General features: G+C 37.2%; 1 protein-coding gene across 1 annotated transcript; it reads right to left on the reverse strand.

Annotated features, from left to right (window-relative positions):
- Positions 1–807: 807 nt before the first annotated feature.
- Positions 808–23,787, reverse strand: LOC136242163 (NACHT, LRR and PYD domains-containing protein 3-like). The gene is made up of 3 exons (XM_066033586.1): positions 23,558–23,787; positions 3,575–3,814; positions 808–1,586 (listed from the first exon to the last, which is right to left on the reverse strand). The coding sequence occupies exons 1-3, from the start codon at positions 23,664–23,666 to the stop codon at positions 808–810; spliced, it is 1,128 nt and encodes a 375-aa protein (XP_065889658.1). The 5' UTR covers positions 23,667–23,787.
- Between the last annotated feature and the right edge of the window lie 498 nt (positions 23,788–24,285).

Raw genomic sequence — 24,285 nt, forward strand, 5'->3', positions numbered from 1 at the left:
AGTAGAACTGCAAGTGTGTGGATATCTTTAGATGACAGAAACTGGTAACTGAGGTCAATTATTCCTCCCTGGAATATGTTCTCAACAGATGGTAACATTTCATGATCGGCTTCAGCTAAACATGGTAACAGGTGAAGACATTTGATTCTATCACTCAGTATTGTATTTGATATAGATGAAGTTCCAAATAGCTGACTGAGCATCTGGAAAGGATTTCCAGTAAGAAAGTGTTTAAATATAAAATTGTTACCACCTGTTATGCCAACATACATTACCCAAGTATTGTGGTATTGGACATCCCAAAATGTGTCATTGAGTAGCCGCAACTGTGTCTCGTCTGGTAATGATGCAATGTGATAAGCTGCCATGTATTCTTGAATGGCAAAATGAAGGAAATGAAATGATTCATAATCACAGCCATCTTGCGATTTGAAATACCGAGCAGGGTTTAACAAGCCAACTTCAAACCAGTTAGTAGGAGTGAGGTTTGGGTATGTTGTTATAATCTCAGCCAGTGTGAACACTAGTTCATTTCTTTGCAGTGCTAGAAAGGCAAATTGTGACAACTCCTTAACCACTTGGTCATACGGATGAGGTATGTCTTTGAAACTAGCAATGGTAGCATTAGATACTTTATTACCCTTTCTAAGAAAATGAACAATTGTCATAATAATAAACTTTTCAAACAATTTGGTTTGAGTTTTTGGTAATGTATCGATACCATCTTCAGTGAGACACAGAAGTATACTCATTATAAGTGGAATATAACATAATGTATTAAGGACAGAATTAGACTGTAAAATACTTTCAAGCATTTTGCACTTGACCTTGCAATGCATTCCTGATAAAATCTTTACGATCCTCTTCAGTAAAGCCCAAAACTTCTGCTCTACAGTCCACAATATCATGAAGATGCAAAGAAGCAGTTGGGCGAGATGTAATAACCAGGCCACATTGCATCAACCATTTACGATTAACAATATCTTTTATAAAATAACTTTTATTATCTTCAGAAATTTCATCATAGCCATCAAGTACAATGGTAAGATATTCACCACGAGTTTCAATAAGCCAATCAGCTATGTTACGAACTAGTGTGTCACTCTGATAAAAGTACTTAACAAGCAAGAAAATGTCATTTATGAATTTTACTTGAGGGTCACGCATGAATAACAAAAAAAGTAGTATTTTGTTGCTTAACAAAGTTTGATTAGCCCACTGTAAAGCAATTTCCCTACTAAGAATGGTTTTTCCAACCCCAGGTGCTCCTTCAATGAGAATTCTGTAAGGGTGAGATATGGCACCTTCATAAGGTGAAAAAAGATCACTGATACTTTTAATGGTTCTATTATAATCAATGTAAGTGTCATTGTTTTCCAAGATTCTGTTAGAACACAATTCTTGTGCAACTGTGGCGATTTCGTATTCAGTACGTCTTCCTTCATGACGGATGATTGTTAATGGAGTATAGTATTTAGGATGGTAAGGTGGCCAGTCATCCTCTTTGCCAGTGTATCTGCTCTGAGTGTAGTATTCACGTAAATGACTACTGGTTACCTTAATGTCTTGACTGCCAAGAAAAGATTCTAGAATAAAAAAAAATTAAAAAAACAGCAAAATGAATAAAATTTTAAAAATGAACATATATATATATATAACAATGCAAACAGATACACAACAAAGAAGTATTTGAATTCTATACATGTGACCAGGTTTGTAAAAATGCCAACTATAAAATTAATAAACATTTATACTGCTGGAATTGCAAGGATTCACTGTGTGCGACTAAGTGCTTCCTGTGCAGATACTGATACACACAAGCCTTTTCAGTCCTTTTATTGCTACAGCTAATATAGGGATAGAGTGTACAAGCCAAAACATCAGAATCTTCGTATCAACTTGCAAGCTACAGTCATATGTAGGGGTAGGTCCTAGAGTGGCAGCAACTTTTGTCCACCCTTTCTGTTGAAAATAGCAACAAGTTATAGTCCAGCAAGTGAATGTGTTGCAATATAATATTCTCAGTAGCACTTTGACTGGCTATTCCTTGGAAGCACGTGTCTGATTTGACTACTGTTGCCATACAGTAGTTGCTTAGCAATGGTTGATAGGTAACCATTGCTAGTGTTATTATTTAAATTATGTCACAATTTTCCCTTTGAAATAGTGTACACGAATTTACTAGGTTACAATAAAGTACCGTAATTTGCTTTTTTTCATTGTAAAATAATTTTTTGTATGGAAAACTTGCATGAAAATTTCTTTCATGAAATTTTTACATAATATCAAATTACTGTAATAAAGTAGTCATTCATGTAAATATTTTTACATGAAAATTTTTATCATGAACTTTTTTTTGCATGAAAAGAATTACGGTATATAAGTTAACTAAACTACGCTTGATGCATGGCTAAAGCTGGGATCAAATTTGTTATTGTAATGATCCTTACTAGCTTATATTCATAATATTTATTGCACATTATTAATCACATTATTACAAAAAAGGTACTGTCTATAATGTTTAACATGTGCTGCCGACATGTGTCAGTACTGGGGACTGTCCAGATATCATGGATAAAGCCTGTGGATAGGGACCCGCTGATTATTCTCATAATTTTACCTATTATGCTATGGTGCACTGCTCAATACTTACCTATTATGCTCAAATTATGCCCAATTATTTATGCTTCAGTTCTCATTCTCTGCTAATAATTTCCAGTTTATGGATAAATAATAAGTGGCTGAAGCACAAATTTACTTGTCAAAATGCATATCACAGAAAAGATCGATATACTCTAATAGAACAGTCAGCTATGTGATTGTTCTATTAGAGCATATTGATCTTTCTGTGATAGCTAATTTGATAAGCAAGAATTCATACATATTAATTCTGCCTATTATGCTAGCATTATGCTCAATGCTTTCAGGCACCTATTATGCTCATAATTATGCCAGCATAATCGGCAGGTTCCTACCTGTGGAATCCAAACTTCCACAACAACACCACTAAACAAGACTAGGATAGTGGACATTTGTTTCCCATGTTGACACCAGGCCACCAATGTCTCATTACACAGCAGGGCAGACTGGAGCAATGTGAGAAAAGTTTCTTATAATAGCAACTGGGCATCACGTAACATCTAACCTGGAACCTTAGGCTGCATGGTGCTCTAACCACTTGCCTATGCTGCTTCACACACACACACAAATACTTTACTCAACATGTATGTAATATATTCAATGGGTTTATAATTGTACATTCCTCAGTGCGTTCTTTATTTGCTACATTAGTTAATGTGTTGATTACATTTCTATGAGAAAATTCCTTTAGTACTCACAATTACATTTTGGAATTGAGCATTTTTGTGACTGCTAAGACCCTTGCTTTCCATATTAAGTTGAAATGGTTTACTTTTAATGAACAATTAAAAGCCAATAACAATGACTTAAGCTTGTAACATTTAAGGTTCAAAGGAAAGCACTATGCAACATTGTCATGCAGAGGTACGAATGTCACACCCCTTCAATTAGGCTTTATAATATTACCTATTAAACACTGAACAGCATCACATACCATGAGATAGTAATCTATCCACTGCAACAATTAGATCTTCCCAAGAAGCAGTAGGAGTACATTTCAGCCATTTACTCAGCATCTCACTACAACAAGTCTTGCAATCATTGTGATGGTCATGTTCTATGATGTCCATCATGTGAATGCCTACTGCAAGCTCTGCCCCTAACTCCCTCCATCTTGGTGCCCACCATCGTACTACATGACTGTTGAGGTCCTTTAGGTTTGGTCGTTCTTTCCCTGTTATCATATCAGTGAACAACACAAAGGTCATTTAAATAAACAAGTACTAATCAAATAAACATTATGTATTAAATGAGTCTGATGCATGTATCATATTCCCTGCTTGGGGCATTTGGTGTTGCTGTGAACAAAGCTTTCTGTAAATGGTCACAAAAAGACCATTCATGCATAGTCAAACATTGATCAGCAGTACACATCAAGCAATAGATGAATTTCATAATAAGGAATTTTAAACCGTTGCCCCTAGCAACCTGAATTTTACATTATTTTGTAGGTGTGAATGTCAAAAGTAACATCTCCAATTTTTAAAAGGATATCATATATAGGTCATGAGATATGACATTTTGAAGTGTTCAGTTTTCCCATACATTATTTATGGGAGGGGGTAACAGTAGCCCCTTCTGGGCGATCACATTGATAATGTCTGGGAAAACCACAAATTTCAAAATGTCATATATGTGACCGGATTTGCGAAAAGGTACCTTTTCCACACATTTGACATACCAACAAACAAAATGATGTAACATTTGACTCCTTGTGCTGATTAACTTGCTCTTAGTATCAAAATGTAGCCAGATACTGTAGCTACATGCAGTGAAAATTTCAAGCAATTATATGCCATGATAAAAAAGTTATGAAGCTTTAAACTTCAAAAAAGGAGTCAAATTTTGTGTGTGAAAAAGGTACCTTTTCGCAAATCCGGTCACATATCATGATCTATATATACTTATCATTTTAAAACTTGGAGAGGTTAATTGTGAGATTCACACTTACAAATGATGTTAAATTGAGAAATGACATTAATTAAATTTGTTGTTTTCCTACACATTATTTATGTGATTGCCCAGAAGGGGCAACTGTTGCCACCTCTCATAGACAATGTATGGAAAAACTACAAAACTTTAAAATGTTATATCTCATGACCTATATATGCTATCCTTTTAAATATAGAGATGTTACTATAGACATTTACCCCTACAAATAATGTAAAATTCAGGTTGCTAGGGGAAACTTTTGTTATTATAAAATTCATCTATTATATATTATTACGTTTTCTTATTACAATCTAAATAATTATTTTCACATGCGAAAAGGTTGAAAATTTACATAACTAGGGCTAAAAGTCGTGAAATAAATTACAGTAACCATAAATCAGAATAACTGAAATGAGGTTAATACAAATGTTGACAATGCAGAAATGTCACTATTATTATTATCTAATCCAAAACAGCCAAGCTGTAAAAAAAGTGTGCGGCCCTCAGAAAGGCTATGGTGAAAAAAGATGTGAAATCCAAGGTGGCGGCCAAGAAATGGCTGTGATGGTAGGTTAATGGTAAAAATTTTAATAATGACAATTTAGGTAAATTTTGTGAAGCAGCACAAAAATTCACCTGAATTGTCGTTATTAAAATTTTTACCATTAACCTACCATCACAGCCATTTCTTGGCCGCCACCTTGGATTTCACATCTTTTTTCACCATAGCCTTTCTGAGGGCCGCACACTTTTTTTACAGCTTGGCTGTTTTGGATTAGATTTCATTTCTTTTTGTATTTGTATACACCAAAGCCGGCCTATGGCCAGCTTTGGGACTTTTTAACCTATGTTTTTTTTCTTTACTACAGGAAGAAGAAAAGATGAAGTAGATGTACTTTAAATATTTTATCAGTAAATGTACAAATTATATATATGTGACCGGATTTGCGAAAAGGGGTTTTCCACACACATCCAATTTACGAAGTTTGGCAGTTCATAATGTCAGATAGGAAAATAGTATTGCCTTGAAATTTGGACAGTGATGAGTAACAACATAGGTTAATACATGAACAAAATTTCAGGTTAGTATCTTCTTTGAGCACAAAGGTATGGTCATTCAAGTTCATAGAATTGGATGTGTGTGGAAGACCCTTTTCACAAATCCGGTCACATATAATACATATGTGACCGGATTTGCAAAAAGGGCCTTCCACACATCCAATTTGCCAACTTTGACAATTGATAACTTCAGATTGGAAAGAGCTATTGCCTTGAAATTTGGGCAGTGGTGATTTCTTTGCAGCTGAACTCTCTACATGATGGTTTCTTTGTAGCTGAACTCTCTACAAGGTAATTTCTTCTAGCTGATCTCTCTACAGGGAGATTTGTTTGTAGCTGAACTATCTACAAGGTAACTTCTTCTAGCTGATCTCTCTACAGGGTGATTTGTTTGTAGCTGAATTCTGTACAAGTGATTTGTTTGCAGCTGAGCTCCTTACGGATTCTTTGTAGCTGAACTCTCTACAAAGTAACTTCTTCTACCTGATCTTTCTACAGGGTGATTTGTTTGTAGCTGAACTATCTACAAGGTAATTTCTTCTAGCTGATCTCTCTACAGGCTGATTTGTTTGTAGCTGAATTCTGTACAGGTGATTTGTTTGCAGCTGAGCTCTTTAAAGAATGGTTTCTTTGTAGCTGAACTCTCTACAAGGTAACTTTTCTAGCTGATGTCTCTACAAGGTGACTAGTTTGTAGCTGAACTCTCTACATGGTGGTTTCTTTGTAACTGAACTCTCTACAAGGTAACTTCTTCTAGCTGATCTCTCTACAGGGTGATTTGTTTGTAGCTGAATTCTGTACAGGTGATTTGTTTGCAGCTGAGCTCTTTACAGAATGGTTTCTTTGTAGCTGAACTCTCTAAAAGGTAACTTCTTCTAACTGATCTTTCTACAGGGCACTTTGTTTGTGGCAGAATTTTATACAGGGTGATTTCTTTGCAACTGAACTCTCTACTTGGTGGTTTCTTTGTAGCTGAACTATGTACAAGATAATTTCTTCTAGCTGACCTCTCTACAGGGTGATTTGTTTGTAGCTGAATTCTGTACAGGTGATTTGTTTGCAGCTGAGCTCTAAACAGAATAGTTTCTTTGTAGCTGAACTCTCTACAAGGTAACTTCTTCTAGCTGATGTCTCTACAAGGTGACTAGTTTGTAGCTGAACTCTCTACATGGTGGTTTCTTTGTAACTGAACTTTCTACAAGGTGACTTCTTCTAGCTGATCTTTCTACAGGGTGATTTGTTTGTAGCTGAACTCTCTACAAGGTAACTTCTTCTAGCTGATCTCTCTACAGGGAGATTTGTTTATAGCTGAACTCTCTACAGGTGATATGTTTGAAGCTGAACTCTCTAAATGATGGTTTCTTTGTAGCTGAACTCTCTACAAGCAAACTTCTTCTAGCTGATCTCTCTACAGGGTGATTTGCTTGTAGCTGAATTATCTACAAGATAACTTCTTCTAGCTGATCTCTCTACATGGTGATTTGTTTGTAGCTGAATTCTGTATAGGTGATTTGTTTGCAGCTGAGCTCTTTAAATAATGGTTTTTTTGTAGCTGAACTCTCTCAAGGTTACTTCTTCTAGCTGATGTCTTTACAGGGTCACTAGTTTGTAGTTGAATTCTCTACATGGTGGTTTCTTTGTAACTGAACTCTCTACAAGGTAACTTTTTCTAGCTCATCTTTCTACAGGGTGATTTATTTGTAGCTGAATTCTGTACAGGCGATTTGTTTGCAGCTGAGCTCTTTAAAGAATGGTTTCTTTGTAGCTGAACTCTCTACAAGGTAACTTCTTCTAGCTGATGTCTCTACAAAGTCACTAGTTTGTAGCTGAGCTCTCTACATGGTGGTTTCTTTGTAACTGAACTCTCTACAAGGTGACCTCTTCTAGCTGATCTTTCTACAGGGTGATTTGTTTGAAGCTGAACTCTCTACAAGGTAACTTCTTCTAGCTGATCTCTCTACAGGGAGATTTGTTTGTAGCTGAACTCTCTACATGATAGTTTCTTTGTAGCTGAACTCTCTACAAGGTAACTTCTTCTAGCTGATCTATCTACAGGGAGATTTGTTTGTAGCTGAACTCTCTACATGATGGTTTCTTTGTAGCTGAACTCTCTACAAGGTAACTTCTTCTAGCTAATCTCTCTACAGGGAGATTTGTTTGTAGCTGAACTCTCTACATGATGGTTTCTTTGTAGCTGAACTCTCTACAAGGTAACTTCTTCTATTGATCTCTCCACAGGGCGATTTGTTTGTAGCTGAACTCTCTACATGGTGGTTTCTTTGTAGCTGAACTCTACAAGGTGATTTTTTCTAGCTGAACTATCCCTTTCCATAGTTGCATGAACTCCCTACAAGGTAACTTCTTGTAGCTGATCTCTCTACAGGGTGACTTGTGTGTAGCTGATCTCTATACAGGTTTCTTGTTTCTAGCTGATCTCTTGAATTCTCTTCAGGGTGACTGCTCTATTAGGATGAATGCTCTATTAGAGTATCTCGATCTCGCACTTGCTGCACCAAGTTGGATTTCGTGTTATAACTCCGTGGCTTTAAGTCTGATTCTTCTACACCATTGATGAGCCTTTCTAAGATGATTACTCCATCTGTACAACCATTTTCAAAGCATTACCCCAAGCGGTTTATCTGGTAGGCGTGGCAAGCAGTCGTTTTTTTTATTAGCTAATCTCGATTGCGTAATTGTTACACACTGTTGGTTTTTTTGTTGTATCTTCCTGTTTTTAGCTCGATTTCTTTCAAACCACAAAAGGTTTGAGGTTCAATAGTTAACCTATTGACCCACCGATTTTCAGCTTCTTCCCATACGCGGTTTACCCTGTAGGCGTGACAACATATTGGTGTTATTTTTCGTGAATAATCGCTCATAACTCATTGCCTGTTTATCGTATTCCAGCCAAAGTTGGTACCGAGATGCGCCTTTATACCCCCCTTCTGTGTACCAAATTTCATGGCAATCGGATATGGCGTTCGAGGTTTATAGCAGTTTTTGTAAGTGTGCGACAAGAAAAAGAAAAATAAGAAGAAAAAAAAAAAACGAAGAAACTGAGCCAATTTTTGAAGTCGCATATCTCGGGAACGCGCAAAGCGATTTCGCTCAAATTTGGAACGTGGAGTGCTGCAGTTGGGGGGCATGTCCACAGCAAAAATCGTCTTGTTTCATCAAGGAAGCACAGAGCTACGGAGGTGCGAAAATTGCGTTTTCTTTCTTCCTGTCAATATACTCACGGGTGTTACGCGCCGGCTTCTTGGGCCGCACGACACACTACCGTGTGTCTTGATTCAGTGGCGGATCCAGGATGGGGCATTTGGGGCAAATGCCCCCCCCCCCCCCCCCCCCTCAAGAAATTGCATACAAGATCGAGATACTCTAATAGAGCAGTCAATTACTCTAATAAAGCAGTCACAATGTTCATGAGGCAGTGTAGCTCACCTATGAAGCTATAAATAGGATTTTATTTTACATAACAGACGTGATATAGTTGGTAAGGATAACTAGCTATTATTGTTGTGACCTTTTTTTTTTTTTTTTTTTTTTTTTTTTGGTCTTCAACTGGTTTTCAGTGGTCTTCAACTGTTTTTCAGAAAGGTGCCCCCCCTCTTTCCAAACTCTGGATCCGCCCCTGTGATTATTATATTATATGCTATAATTGTAGGACTCACGTCAGTGAGTATGTTACAATAGGAAGGTAATTTAAAAAAAAACAAAAAAAAATTACATAGCTACTACAAAATAAAGCTACATAAATTTACAATGTGATTTGATGTAAGAGATCCTTAACAGTGTCTACATTTTTACTATATCTTCAGGTAGAGTGTTCCACAATCGAATCATACTGGGGAATAAGCTGTACTTATAAGTATCCACTATGTGAATGGGCCTGCAAAAACAAGGCGTGTGAGGACACAAATTTGCGTACTTTTTCAAATGTTCACCACTCATAACTTTTCATTTCAGTAAGCTATGGTCATGCAAGTTTCAGCCCTACTTAAACATTTAATTGGGTTTATAACACAAGTCACAGAATGTAACTATTTTATTTTAATACTGAGACATGACCTGTTGCATGATGGGGTTTAAGTTGTGCCAACATATGCCCTGTTTTCACAGGCCTGGTCACCTACATTATTATTATAATTGGTTAGCATAGCATTATCCCCTCCAATTCTTGGCCAAACAGTGATTTCATTTTAACTATAAGGTGCTTTAAAAGTCATACCACTTTTTTACAGTTCGGCTGATTTCGCATGGATATAGTTTAGCAGTGGCGGATACAGGGGGGGTGCAATGGTTTCAGCTGAAACCCCCTCTGAGAATAGCGCGTCCCCCAAATTTATTAACAACTCGTCGTGTGGGTGATAAAATCACCACGAGTTATACGTAGTGTGTTATAGTAGGACTTTCTACTGGTGAAACTTTCACTTTTTCCTTTGAAATGGCGTTGAAGAGCAGGTTGTGACCTTTTTTTTTTTTTTTTTTTGGTCTTCAACCTACCTAGGCTGAAGTTGAGTGGAATCTGAAACCCCCTCTGAAAATTTCTAGATCCGCCACTATTTAGTGTGACCATGTCTGTATAATGGGGTGCTTCAAATAGTTTAGGTATCATCTAAGTGTACAAAATTACTAGTCATGTAATATACTGTATATGTATGCTGAACATTTGGACTATGGAAATTTTCTGCTAGCCTCCCCTTTGCTTTAGCATTCAATAACTCTGTACAGCATCTAAAATATCCAACAAGAATAATTACAAGGGCATAGCCAGGATTATTGAAGGGGGTTTCCCCTGAAAGCATTGAGTATAATGAGGCAGAATAATTATGCCATACAACAATTTTTTGTCAAAAATACACATCACAAAAAAAGATCAATATACTCTAATAAAACAGTCAGTAACTCTAATAAAGCAATCAGGTACCTGACTGTTCTATTAGAGTATGTTGATCTTCATTGAAATGCATTTGACTAGCAAGGATTTATAGCTCAGCCATTAAATGCAAATTGATTAGCAAAACATGGAAATTGAAGCATAAACATTGCGCATAATTTTGAGCATAATAGGCAAAACGTTTGAGCACCGCTCAAGAGTGATATCCGCAATGATATTTTTGAAGTTATAATTACATACTTTGACGTTATAATTGACAAAATGGCCGTGTTAGTGTGGGGGCCTTTAGAGATTTTGGCACACAGTATTCAAAATGAATGCTGTCTGTAGTTTTTACACATGGAACCACGAGATAATAAAGGTAAGAAGTAGTACACACATCATGACAGTGCAAAACGCGTTCCAACAAGGAAAGCAGACTGAAAATTTTAATTTCGCACAAAAATAGGCTTATTTGAATTGCATAATGTACTATAAACCTCACCTTCACCCTTATTCGAATTTACAAATGCTATCATAGGGAAACACTATCTCGCCCAATACCTCCATGTACTAAGTCTCCACACTACGGCGGCCATTTTGTTTTGTGACATCCGAATAATACACGCAATGTCAAGAAAAGTCATTGCGGATATTACTCAAACAAAAGCACAATCAGCGGATCCCCAAACAGAAATAGAGATCTGGAAGCACAGCCCCAGACTTTGAATTTTTAATGGCTCAAAACTCAACAGATTGCTATGCTTCATGTAAAATTTAGTACATTAATGTGATAATTGTGTATACTGTAAATACTGTAAGTGCCTCTGGGATAAAGCTATATAGCTAGCAGAAACAGACATCAAACACACTGAGACTTTTGTAAGTGCTATATCCCACTAGTATATACAAATGGAATGACTCACTTATTGTGATTTCTAACTACAAACATGCATAGAATGGATTTATTTTGTACACTCAAATGATAAAATACAGGAGGTATAAGACCATAATTTGTTTGGCATCACTTGTTAGCTACAATGCCTGTTTATATTAGCCAATAAACAAAGATTAACCCTCTCCAGCAGCAATGTTTTTTTTCTTCATACTATTGATATTTACATGATTGTTCCATTATAGTGCACGTGACTGCTCTATTAGAGTGTCTTTGATTGCTCTATTAGAGTAAATCAACCTTTCAAGCAAGTTCTCATGTTCCATCTGTAAATCCTTCCCTAAGACATGAATGCAAGTTTTATCAAACGGTATGGTAGTACCGTTTAAGCAGGGATTGCGGTGAAACTTTCACTCGTTGCCCAAAATTCCGCCTTCAAAAATCATTCTAGAGACACTTAACGTGACGAAAATCACCTTTACAGAATAGTACCAATTCATGTAATACATACTACAGCATTAAATATAACAAAACACTTACAGGTGGCCAGATATAGAATTTTAAAATATCACCCAAACTCGAATTTTAGTGTCATTGACTGCCTCACTGCCTGACCACAATCGCAAAGCTAGCAGTGGCATGTGCCTTTTGGGGTTCCGATGAATGTAGACCCTCTGCATCTTGTCTTTTCTTTTATCTTCAATCAGGCTGCTTGTCTTCTTCTTCATCCAATGAATCCATATTGAGGCAATCATTTTCTGTAACAACGCTTTCTTTCAGCAGCATATTTAGCTAGATGCTGCAGAATTATTTCAGAGCTGGATTTCAGAAGCGATGCTATTATAAGAGGTACACTTGCTAGATATCTGCAACTTCATGATTGGGATCCGGTTTGCAACCACTACCACCAAATAAAGATCTAGGTGGACCAATAGTGAAAGAGTATTGAGACCAGACCTCTTAACAATCTAGCTGTTTACTTAACAATAAACAAGATCACCTTACTCCTTATTGGTCTAGTTAGCTGCATGCCCCTTGGCTGACTTGAGATATACTGTAATACAACAGTCACTCTAATACAACAGTCATGTATGATAGAACAGTTACAAATTACATTGTTCTGGTAGACATAGCTACTTTTATAAGAAAAAAATGCAAGCACAATATAAAATTAATATACATTATTGTTGCAAAGGAGACAGGTACACCTCAGCAACATCAAAGTCAACAGCTGGAGGCACACAGGGACACTTGGGTCTAGAACACGATCCCCTGATACACATTACTGAAGAGTGCAGCAAGGAGAACCCCAAACTACAGTGAAGCCTGCCCATAACCACAGAATATGGGGAACTCCACTTCTCACTGAGCAATTGGGCAAGATGATTATAAGTGATGGTATCTGCCTTTCCTACATATGTGGAAATACAAGCGGACTAATACAAGTTATATTGTAGCTAGCTGTGCCACAACAACAAAAAAAAACTAGTATTTTAAAAATTGTCGATTTAAAAATGAAGTAGGGATCTATGCAATAACAAGAGATGAATGATGGTGTTACACCATAGCTCAGTGGGAAAGTCCCTACTTTGGCACATTAGCTATACCAAAGTAGGGACTTCCCACTGTGTTATGCTGTAACACCATCATTCATCTCTTGTTTCACTATTTTTTATTGCATAGATCCCTACTTCATTTTTAAATTAACAATTTTTACAATACTATATCCTACTACATCAATTGTCATATGCTGTGGTATATAGTATTACTCACTCATTTTGCACTGCCAAACTAATGGCATGCGAGGTTCTTGTGGCAAACTCAGAAGTCAGGGGAATTTTCCTGAACCCTTTGGAAACCCCACTATGGTAAGGTCACACTGAACATACTGTAGCAAAGTAATCATAACTATTCAATTATTTAGCTTCCATCTAGGTGTGATTTTAAAGAATGAGGCTTATGTTCCAAAGGAAAGACAAGGATCTTTCAATGGAAATTCAGGAGATCCTAAAGTAATACTGTTGTTGTTTTATGGAGACCAAATTACAGTAGAGAGAACTCGAGGTACCATGGTGTTGCAATCTCTTTATGATCTATCACTCAGCAGATTAGAAGGCTTTGTTCCTGCAGTTGCAAATTGGCATGCTAGAATGACCCTTGTAAAGGTGAGTAAGTGCTGTATGCACTATTGGTCTTATTAATAACATGTGGTTGAATACAGGTGATGTGGAATAGACTGTACTCCACCAATTTATCATGTGACAAAGGAACATTGTACCAGCTAAGAAATTTGTTAAGCCAATCATCAGTTGGAGCAGAATCCTTCAGAGAATTTTCAAGATTCTTTACTGGTGGTTATTTTATTGCTGCAATTAAAACCACCAATACCCAGAATCATTCCTGTGTAGAAATGGTTTAAGAAATGGTGTCAAAGTGGGTCAAAATAAACTTATTACCACCAAATTTAAGTACTACTGGTCCTGAGACAGCTTCTGGTCCCGCAACAGCTCTTATGGCTCATGGTTCCAAAACAGCTCCTGGTTCTACGACAGCTCCTTGCTCCACAACAGCTTGTGGGTGTGTAACACACCATCTCTGTCAAGAGCTATTTTGTATGCTCTTGATCTATTTATACTCGGTTTGTTGTGGCATGGCTTTCATGATGCTGTCAAAGAAGGTGATAGTAATCGAATTTTGCTATATTGGAAGTTTTTGTTGCTGGTTTTTAAGTTGGAGAATCACCACAACTATGCCAAAGAGGCATTTAACTTAAAGACTTAAATGCTATTGTATGTCTACTAGGTGAAAGAATAATTGAATGTGTACAGTATGTGTATTAGACTTTTCCATATCATTATTAAGCTGTGAACTGTACTATGTACGTACTATTTAGCTGTGAACTTTTGTTATAATAATGAATTACATGTGATTTATTAGATTATACAGGCATAATGATTATCTACTGGTTATTACAATGTACCAATGGTACAATTATTACACTGCACCAATGGTACAATTATAACAATTACAAACTGGGACACATAGATCACGGCAATGACAGTGCATATAACAACTTCCAAAGGCAAAAAGAAAATTCTGGAACATCATTTTTGTTTGACATGCAGATTGATACATTTTTGGAATAACTTTTCACTGGTCTTGAAGTATGTTTTCCCGACCTCTTGTATAAAATAGCCTCTATTTTTCTGTCGGCTCTGTCACGACCTCCTGTCCCATCTTGTGCATATTTTCCACCATCCTTTTCTGCACAGGTGCTTATATAATATAAAATCGATAAGCTTCTGTGTAGAAATAGCTGTGTGGCCACGTAAGACTAGCCCAGAGGAGGTACAACATGAAATAAGCTCCATTTATGTTAAATACCTACTTGGAATTTTATATAGCGAAAAGTAATATTATAACTGACTTTGAAGGATTTTAAGACTTTCCGGACTCTTCTTAACTTCATTATCAATAGTGCTCTCCTTCCTGGTGGTTGCTTATCCTCCATTTCATACTTTAAGCTCCAATAGATCGAAGTCAAACCATCCGGAGGTTGATTACACCACTGAATTTAGCATAAGAAAAGCTTTTGATTGGTACATAGTTACCCTTACCATTACCCTTCCAAAATAGGTTCTCTGTATAAACCCTATGGCTGATGAGAATCATGTTGTACCTCCTCTGAGACTGCTGCTCAAAGAAAGTGTTGATGTGGAAAGTTAACACCTCGTATGGTTTTGTTGCATGAAGATGACACGACAGCCAGCTTTCATTCAAATAACATCAGGCAGGCTGTTAGACAAAATTTCAAGTTTTGGTAAAAAATTCTAGCCTCCTGTGAGCATTACTTCTTTTTAATGCTGCATGCATTTGATATTATTATTCTGTTAAGATGATTTTCATTGGATAATGTAAAGGCCAAGATCACGAGACTACTGGCATGTGATGAAAGGTGTGAACATGTGGACTAAAACTTGTTGTAGGCTGCTAATGTGTGCATGATTGTAAATGATATAAATGTTTGGTTACATTTGTTTAATGATCATTGTATTGAGCGAAAGTAGCCTACTGACTGACCATCGAGTGATACGACACTACTTAAGGATGGCCAGTGACAGCAGCTGTTTGACGTCATTACCACAATTCCTAATTGAACTAGATTTTTATTAGCATTTCAAATTACTGTACCAATGTAAATGTATTTCTTTTTCTTTTTTCCTGACCATACCAAAATTGCTGACTGCATGCTCAGTATAAATAAATAAATATACAGATGTGCGGTGAGGAAGTGAAGGATGACTTATCTACCGTGTGATAAAACTCAGATACAAATCTTGAATTGATATTGTGGAACAAAGTTCTAGTTACATTATAGAAGGAAGTTGGTGAAATGAAAGAATGGTCACTCCAAGTGCTATTCTAAAGGTTGTTGAAAGAAGCTTGGGTACAAGAGCAAGAAAGAGGCGGCAACAGTCAGCAAGTATTGTACAGCCAGGGAATGATGAAATGAAGAAATTGAAAGAAAAAATATCTACAAGTGCATCTTATAAACCTCAAGAATTCACATCAGCTAAGAGCAAGAGACACAGCAGTGATGGATCAAGGAATTTTGAAAGGGGGTTTCTGGGAGGTGTACTATTTCTCCTTAAGCGAGTCTTTAAGCCATTAGCTAGTATAGCTATGTAACTGCACTTTTGTGCTACCATTTAGACATCTTTACTTGCTCTTGCTCTTTTCAAAGGGTTTTCCTTGCTTCAAGTCCTCATCAGGGTCTCTTCTCTTTCATTTTCTTGTTTTGAACTCACGCAGAAACAAGCGCCTGAAACATAATTATCGAGTGAGTAGATTAGCTACTGTGCATGATCCAGAGATGAAAAAGAAGGCATTCTGTAATTAATTGATAAAATGCTATTTACAACAGAAGAGTGGTTTACTATCACTTTTAAAAGTGAATTGAAATTTTGAAAGAGGGTTTCTGTCAAAACTACCGAAACCACTGCACAGAGGCAAGCCAAAACCATTAAACGTTTTGATTGCAACAAGAAAGGCCACTTTACCAATTCTTGCCCCAAGGCTACGAAAGGTTCATTTAGAGTGAGTCTGGACAGAGACAACATCAGAAATTCAGACATCTGAATATCAGAAAGAGACCACTTTACAGACTAGGGTTCTAACATTTAACCAAACTGCTGAACTTCCAATCTACACTTATGTGCACAGAATAGCATTTGTATAGACAGTGCCTATTTCTGAACAACAAAATTAGGCTCTCCACTTCCTTTTTAAAGTTGCCAGAATGCAACCACGAACACTGAAACTTTTTCAAAATATTATGACAATTCCACACAGAATGCAATTTGGTAAGTACAACAACAGTTCAGTTTAGGAACTGACCCAGACCCAGAGAGCTGAAGAACCCGCCTCACAATTTTGACTGATCCAAGCAGTGCAGACTTCTGTAATATGTATTGATTGAACATAAATTTAAATTACTTGAGTAGGTCAGAAAACTCTGTGACACACATCCTAACGCACCCATAACTACAGGAACAATAAATGTCTTCATCTTACACAAATGCTCTAGTTCAACACATAAATCTTGATATTTTTGAATTTTCTGCAACATGGTAATCTGAGGGAATATAAACATTGATTAGAATAATATTATGAAGCCTTTTATCAATCACAACTATGTCTGGTCTTCTAGCAGAAATAAATGGTCAGCGATAATGTTAAAATCCCAAAGAACATTTACACCTTTATTTTCAAGCTCAGGCAATGCAGCATGTTTCCACCAACAGCTACAGCAATCAAGACCAAATTTTCCACCATATAGGTTAATGAAGGTTGAGAGCCACCTTGTCATGGCACTCCTTATAAGTATTACCAGCTAGCACTGAACAGCCACTCAACAGATGTTGTACCGATTCTGAGTGTTGAGCGCACAATCAACACGAAGGTGAATTGTTTGAATTAAAGGTCTGCTGCAAGGCTCTGGTAGTAAAAGCCTGATCTTGCAATGTAGTTAAAAAGCCTTCAATGTTTAGTCTCCATGGGACAACCAATCAAACGATTCTGTTAGGTCAGCAAATTGTTCACAAGTAATAAATTATTAACCATGAAAGGTTTTCCCATAAAACACTCTCACCTCTCCACAACTGTAACAGCCCTGAACTGTAAAGTGGGAAACACTGCCATGCTGAGGGCTCTTCACCAAATCAGACTCAGTAGCCAGGGGTCACTGCTATTTGCTAAGTAGTGGTAGTTTTCATCATTACCAACATCCTTGATGCTCTTAAGTCCTCTTCATCCGGACTTTCAGGACAGATACGGGCGATCCACATCAGCTCTTGGGTGCAGACCTCTAGAAAGAGTAAGCAATTTTCCAGTTTTCCAGTCATGTGGCAAGAATCTAATCACTTGACCATCAGGTAAACTAATGCCTTCAGATTCCACCAACTTTCCATGACGAATACTCACATAATTATTATTATTTTAAATTTACAAAGGAAATAATCACAGTTATTAGAGGTCTGTAATGACTCTGTATAATGCAGTGAATAATATCAAGAGTACATAATAAAGAGCTTTATTATGTACTCTTGATAATATGAAGTGAGGGTTTCTTACTGGCCTACATGTATATCATTACCCCTTGTAAGGTTATATGTCCTAACCTTACAAGGGGTAAAAAAGAAACATGTGACTAAGAGTCAGCACATTCCTGAGGTGATGCAATACACATAATGTGTAGTACATGTGTTAGTTCAATCACATCACAAGGTGATGGTAATATCCCCTCACTAATTCTTCATTTGGGGAGCAGTCATGGGGTACTTGGTCTTCTCAGCAGTAGCAGCATGCAAGAAGCCATCTGTACTGTTCAAACAACTTGACTCACACTATATATATATAGTAGTGTTGTTCTTTTACCTTTTGTAATTCATTTAATTGTATTCATGAACTTGTCATTGCTTTGGAACCATATTCTTTTTACTGGTGGCCCTTTGTCCTTTTGTATATGTACCCAGGAGCTTAATATTTATTATGATTGGGGTAGTTATCTTGTGAGTTGGAGTGAATTCTCTTCGCTTTAGTTGGCAACCTTGCACTTGCTTGCTTATTCACTTGCTCACATCTCCCTCATCCCACTCACTCGGATTATGTGCAAGATTCAAGAATGCATTGGAGCAAACACAAAGGCATGTAATAACACTAATTGCCAAAATCAGTTCTACTTAACTTGTCGGTCTTGCTCAGACTGATTACAGTAAGCTTTCAGTCTAAGTACAGTCCAGTACATGATTCAGTCTATAGCTACTGCTCAATCTATAGTCCACAGTCAATGTTTTAAACATTACCTGGTATGCTTGTTATAAAGGTTATGCCATAATCTAACACACTGGTTATGCTACAAATTATTTCATGACACGAGACAGCCTAAAGGTTGCATGTACTTGTTTAGCTGATTACTACATCTCAGTTGTAAAGAGTGGTACATTCTTACACTTCTAAAGGTAATGTAGGAGAGGCCATGAATATTATATTGTGGACATTCTCGGGCACTGTTTACCATATGTGTACATCCTGTCTTGACCTCATCTGAATACCAATTTATCATGTCTTTGTCATGATATATAAAATTACTGGCTAATTTATGATAGGCTGACAACAGACCATACAACTTTGAGTAACTTTCACACCCTATACCGGTGTATATGCTGTTGTGATATTTCATAAACATCATCTGTTATGTGTGGCCTTCAAAAATGACTGTAGGATTCCCAATGTGTTTTATGCTTTTTCTACAACATATTGCAGATTTTTTCATTTTCTGCTCTTGGATCAATGGTTAGGTGTGAAAGTCATATTCCAGTCTTGAGGAAACACAAAAGATTTGTAAACATACTGATGTCTTTATTATAGAAAAAGCTCACCATTTGGTGCAGCACAAAGCACTGTAGTGCTTTGTTGCTTATCATCGATCCTGCTGCTTCAACCCTCTTTGATCCTTTAGTCTCCACTGTGAACCTGGCACCATATTTATGCAAGCTGAGTGTGGTCTCAATTTAGATAACATCATGCAGGTGGTACATGAATGGCAGCTTTTGTATCCTGGAGGAACTGTTCTTTTAGCTCTTTAAAATGTGGTGGCTCAACTTTAACTAAAGTTGTACACAATAGATTTGTGATGTGAAGATTTTGTCCTAATGCTGGTCAGAATTGGTCCACAATTTTCTTTCAAAAGATTCAGTTTTATCAGTGCACTTCTAGTAAACACCTATAGTTTATTGTTTTATCACTAGTAATGGCATAATCTCTTGTTTTTACAAACCTCCTTGATGTAACTTAATTGTCTCCTGCAGATCTAAACCTTCACCCAACAGAGGTGCTCTTGCTCTTTTCAGCTAAGGCAAACTTCAACTTTAATATCCTTCTTCTTGCTAAACATATCTTTGAATAGCTGCTATATTTCCAAAGGGAGGTGAACAATGCTTTACAATCTGTACCTGTTGAACAGGCATTAATCTTACATAAAGACTTGGTTTACATTCAACTAGGTGTTTACGATTGTGATAATGGAGAGCAAGCCTTAATCGGAATAAGTGTCATTAGCATCTTGTATAGCTGAAGATGGTACAACTGCAGACCATGGGCCATTAGGATCATGTTGTTCATCTTGCTGTTTACAACAACTCCTGCAGTAGGCTTAAAATAGCAACATAGGCTATTCATTGCAGCACTAAATACCAAGTGAAGTGACTGGTTTGTAGAGCAGCTTAGAAATCACACTTAGGTAACCCTTTTTGCAAGTTTCCTGTAGCTATTCAAAGGGTATTAAACCATTGTTGTATCTGGATAACACTTTAAAAACCTATCAATTTCTTTGTAGCTTTTCCATAATACATATCATCCTGTAGCTATGCTGCATGACATTGGATCTTCACATTCACTGCCACTATTCACAGAATGCACAAACCGTTGTCATACTCCATGGCTTGCCATGATGTCTCAGAGTAGGGACTTGCTGAAATAGTCTTGAAGTTTATTATACTAGGTATTTTCTACACTCACTGCTTTTATGACATTATCTAAATATCTAAAACACTTAGACACTTGTAGCTAATATGACATCTTCAAAGATTTAAAAACCATCAGTGATGTCATTAACTACCTCTGCTTTTTAAATCCTCAAATTCAAAACAGTTATTACGAGTGTCTAATATTGTTAATGTTCTTTCATACATAGATGCATTATCATAGAACAACTGCAAGTTAAATGCTAATGTGTGTATTTCTAAGCATTATAACATATTGCAATTGGTCTGGTATGTAGTATAATACAAAAAGTGATAGCTAGTAAGCTAGCAGTACTAATGTAACAATATACAACAAGTAGAAGGAAATATTAGGAATTTTAAGCGGATTAGGGATCAAAGAAAAAAGAAACAAGAGAGATTGCCGATATCTGTAGATATACTAGTAGACAATTAATCCTTATGTATAGCCATTACTATAACCATGACTGAATTAGGGATTAAATATCCACTAGTATATCTGACAACCTCCCTTGTTTCACCACTTTCTTTGCTCAGTAATCCAACAAATTCCTAATGACTGAATTAGGGATTAAATGTCCACTAGTATATTGCAGGTTTAGGCAACCTCCCTTGTTTCCCTACTTTCTATTCCCTTGTTTAATTTCCTTATTCCCTTATTTTTTGTATTCCCTTGTTTCACCAACTTTTTTTCTTTGATCCCTATTCCCTAATCCAATTCAAAATTTCTAATTTTTCTTCTATACTTGTTTGCCTATTATGACTAATAAACCAGTAGCTATATACTGCATTAACAAAAAGACTAGTGCCAGGCATTCCATAAAATTAATTTTGCATCTAAACGCAATCAATTACATACTGAAAAGTGAGATGGCCATTAAAAGGCACATCACAGAATGAAGTAATATGGAACAGTGTATAAACCAAGCCCATAGCCTTAACCATAGTTGAGTTATGTTTAGCTGGAGGCATCAGCCAGACAGTCAGTCAGCACAAAAATCTATTAAATAGAAATTATAAATTTGTTGGAAGAGTTTGCGGTCAGTCTGAAGACATTTTTGGGTTTGGCTATGCCTAGGTACCTAACCAACACTGTCAAGCAGTCATGAATGAAAACTGAGGCTGGTTTTGGGGTGTTGTTGTTGGCCAGAAAAACCCAAACCTTAGTACTACCACACCGTATGATGGTAAATGATAATCACTCCCCATTCACTCAAGTGTCATACTCTACAATTTGCCAAGAGCTACATAGCCAGTTTGTATGTGACTAGCTTATGTTCACTACTATATGAGCTATGCCGCAAAGCCTACCCGACATGGAGAATATTCCTGAGTGTACAAAATAGTTTTGGGCTGCAGCAGCTAGCAGCAAACTGGTTAATCATCCTGCTCGCATCCTTTTTTTTTTTGCCCCACTGTCTATAATTTCATTATTGCTGTTGTTGTTCTGGCTGTGTCAAAAAAAATGTGGATAGGGTAGCTAACTTTGACATAAAGCCACAGCACCACCAATCTTGCTGTAATTCAAGAAGATGATCTTACTTTGTTAGGAAGCATGCTAGAGAAGCAAATCAGTCCTTGACTAAGCGGCAACTATCTTGTAGCACTCACTCACTGCCTTTCAAGTTTCAATGCGTGCTGCTCTACTTCAATCAAACTGTGTTGTTGAAAAAACCAGAGTAGCTAGAAACTACCACTTTGATACAGGTAATTGCCATAGCCTGGTGTATCCGCTTCTTAAACTAATTAGTTAAGTGGTTTAGGAGTATATGGCCTTGCTACGGCTCATCAAAGTTGAAATTCACAATTTTTCAATCTAAAAAATCGCATTACACTACTTTAATCAATCGTAAAAACCAGAGTAGCTAGAAACTATGATACATGCATAACTAGCCTGGTGCAACTTTAAGTTATTTCTTGTAGTGGTTTAGGAGTTACAGCCAACTACAAGTTTAAGAAGTTACCCCAGCCACGAAGTCACCTCCTCCATTTACCTTACTGTACCTTTAGTAAAGGCTTTAGATAACCTTTTCTTTTCCTGATTTTGTTCAGTAATGAACCAATGACCTCTTGCCCACATGGAAATTCTATTTTTTTATGGATGAGAAACAAGTAATCAAGTTCGCCTGGCCTAAGTTTGCTCAGGTCGATGCCACCATCTAATAAGCACGCAGTTACACTTTACCGCGCTTGACTTAGAGATTTGAATACTGTTGAATGGAAGTCGGCATAGCCGTTACACCTTTCCCTACATCTCATGATGTAGGCTCCACCCTTTCTCTTCTCTTCTTTGTTCTGTAGGTTCTGTTTTTCTAGCTCTGTAGCTAGGTGTAGGTATAGGCAAAACATTTTATTAGAACATCTAAACATAGAGTTAAAGTGTGGTGGATGGGAGTAGCTACCATTAGGGCCAGCTGGGGCGAGAGCCAGGGTCCTTCTATTCTTTTAAAGGGGGTGACACACAGGCACTGTAGGTAGATCTGTGACTGCAGTCAAAGTCGTCTAAGCCAAAGGTCAAGGCCAACAAAATCGTGTTAAGTCAACGGTCAAGGGTAAAAATTTACAACCCACAATCGAAAAGTACTGAAATATTGTCGCTAAGTCACCGGTAAAAGATCGAAAAAGGCTCTTAGCTACAGGTCAAAACAAAATTTCAGCCGATCAAGACTTTGACCACAGTCGCAGATCTACCTACAGCAAGAGGGTGACACACAGGCACTCACTGTAGGTAGATCTGCGACCGCGGTCAAAGTCTAAGTCAAAAGTCAAGACCACCAAAATCATGCCAATTCAACGGTCAAGGGTAAAAGCTTCTAACCCACAATCGAAAAGTGCTGAAATATCGTCGCTAAGTCACCGATCAAAGGTCGAAAAAGGCTCTTAGTCACAGGTCAAAGCGAAATTTCGGCCGGTCAAGACTTTGACCGCGGTCGCAGATCTACCTACAGCGCGTACCTACGTGACACCCCCTTGTACAGTGAGTGCCTGTATGTCATCCCCTTGTCTAGAATCATCAGTGGACTCAATCTCGGACTCAATGGACCGGAATAGCCACTGACTCTGCAAAAGTCATCACAGTACCTGACTTACCTTTTAACTTGGTTCTGAATGGTTGTAGAGACCACCTAGGCTCTGAACTTTCCGTGGAACTGTTGCCACTCTCTGGGACCAGTTGCGGATGCCGAAAACGCTTTGCCATCTTCAGCTCGCCGGGGCTGAATCACATTCCAGTAGCTATGATGGGTAGCTAGCTAATCCTTGCGGTCAAAATAAATGGGTACGGTAAAGCTAGTCACTGCACGCACCCGCTTCGCATACTGGCATAGGTCTTATGAAACTGGTAGGAATGAAAAACTCTGGGATATATACCGCGTGCGCCCCTTCGTAAATTACTGCACATGCAACTTGTGCATGTACCCAGGATGTTTATTATGTACTGTTTTATCTAACAGTCCAAAAAAAAAAAAAAAAAAAAAAAAAAACTGATAACATGTGTGAAACAGTGTTGTACTGGTGTTTATAACATATGTATTACTAAATATATATTAATACTATATAGGATGCGCACACCAGCATTAATTTTATTTATGATTACTGGGCAGTCAGCAGACTCAGCACAGCTGGTGTGCCCAGGAAAAAATAATTGCAGTATTATATTCTAGTGTGGTGCCAGCTGATTGTTGTAGTGTGATATTAAGTTAGTTGTAAACTCATCATAGTTTGTCCGAGGGCGAGTTTGTCATCTCTATAATAAATACAGACAGCTCATTCCATTCTTTGATTGATCTTGAGTAAAATGAGTGTTGATAAGATGTTGT

The sequence above is a fragment of the Dysidea avara genome, chromosome 1 (assembly GCF_963678975.1).
Source record: "Dysidea avara chromosome 1, odDysAvar1.4, whole genome shotgun sequence".
Classification (NCBI taxonomy): Eukaryota; Metazoa; Porifera; class Demospongiae; order Dictyoceratida; family Dysideidae; genus Dysidea; species Dysidea avara.

Bases quoted from the DNA above. Each gene is read 5' to 3' on its own strand.
- LOC136242163 (XM_066033586.1), bottom strand. From the start codon at position 23,666: ATGGCAAAGCGTTTTCGGCATCCGCAACTGGTCCCAGAGAGTGGCAAC. The intron at 3,815-23,557 runs GTAAGTCAGGTA...ATATGATAACAG, and splicing joins ATTCAGAACCAAGTTAAAAG to GGAAAGAACGACCAAACCTA. The intron at 1,587-3,574 runs GTATGTGATGCT...TTTTTATTCTAG, and splicing joins GGATAGATTACTATCTCATG to AATCTTTTCTTGGCAGTCAA.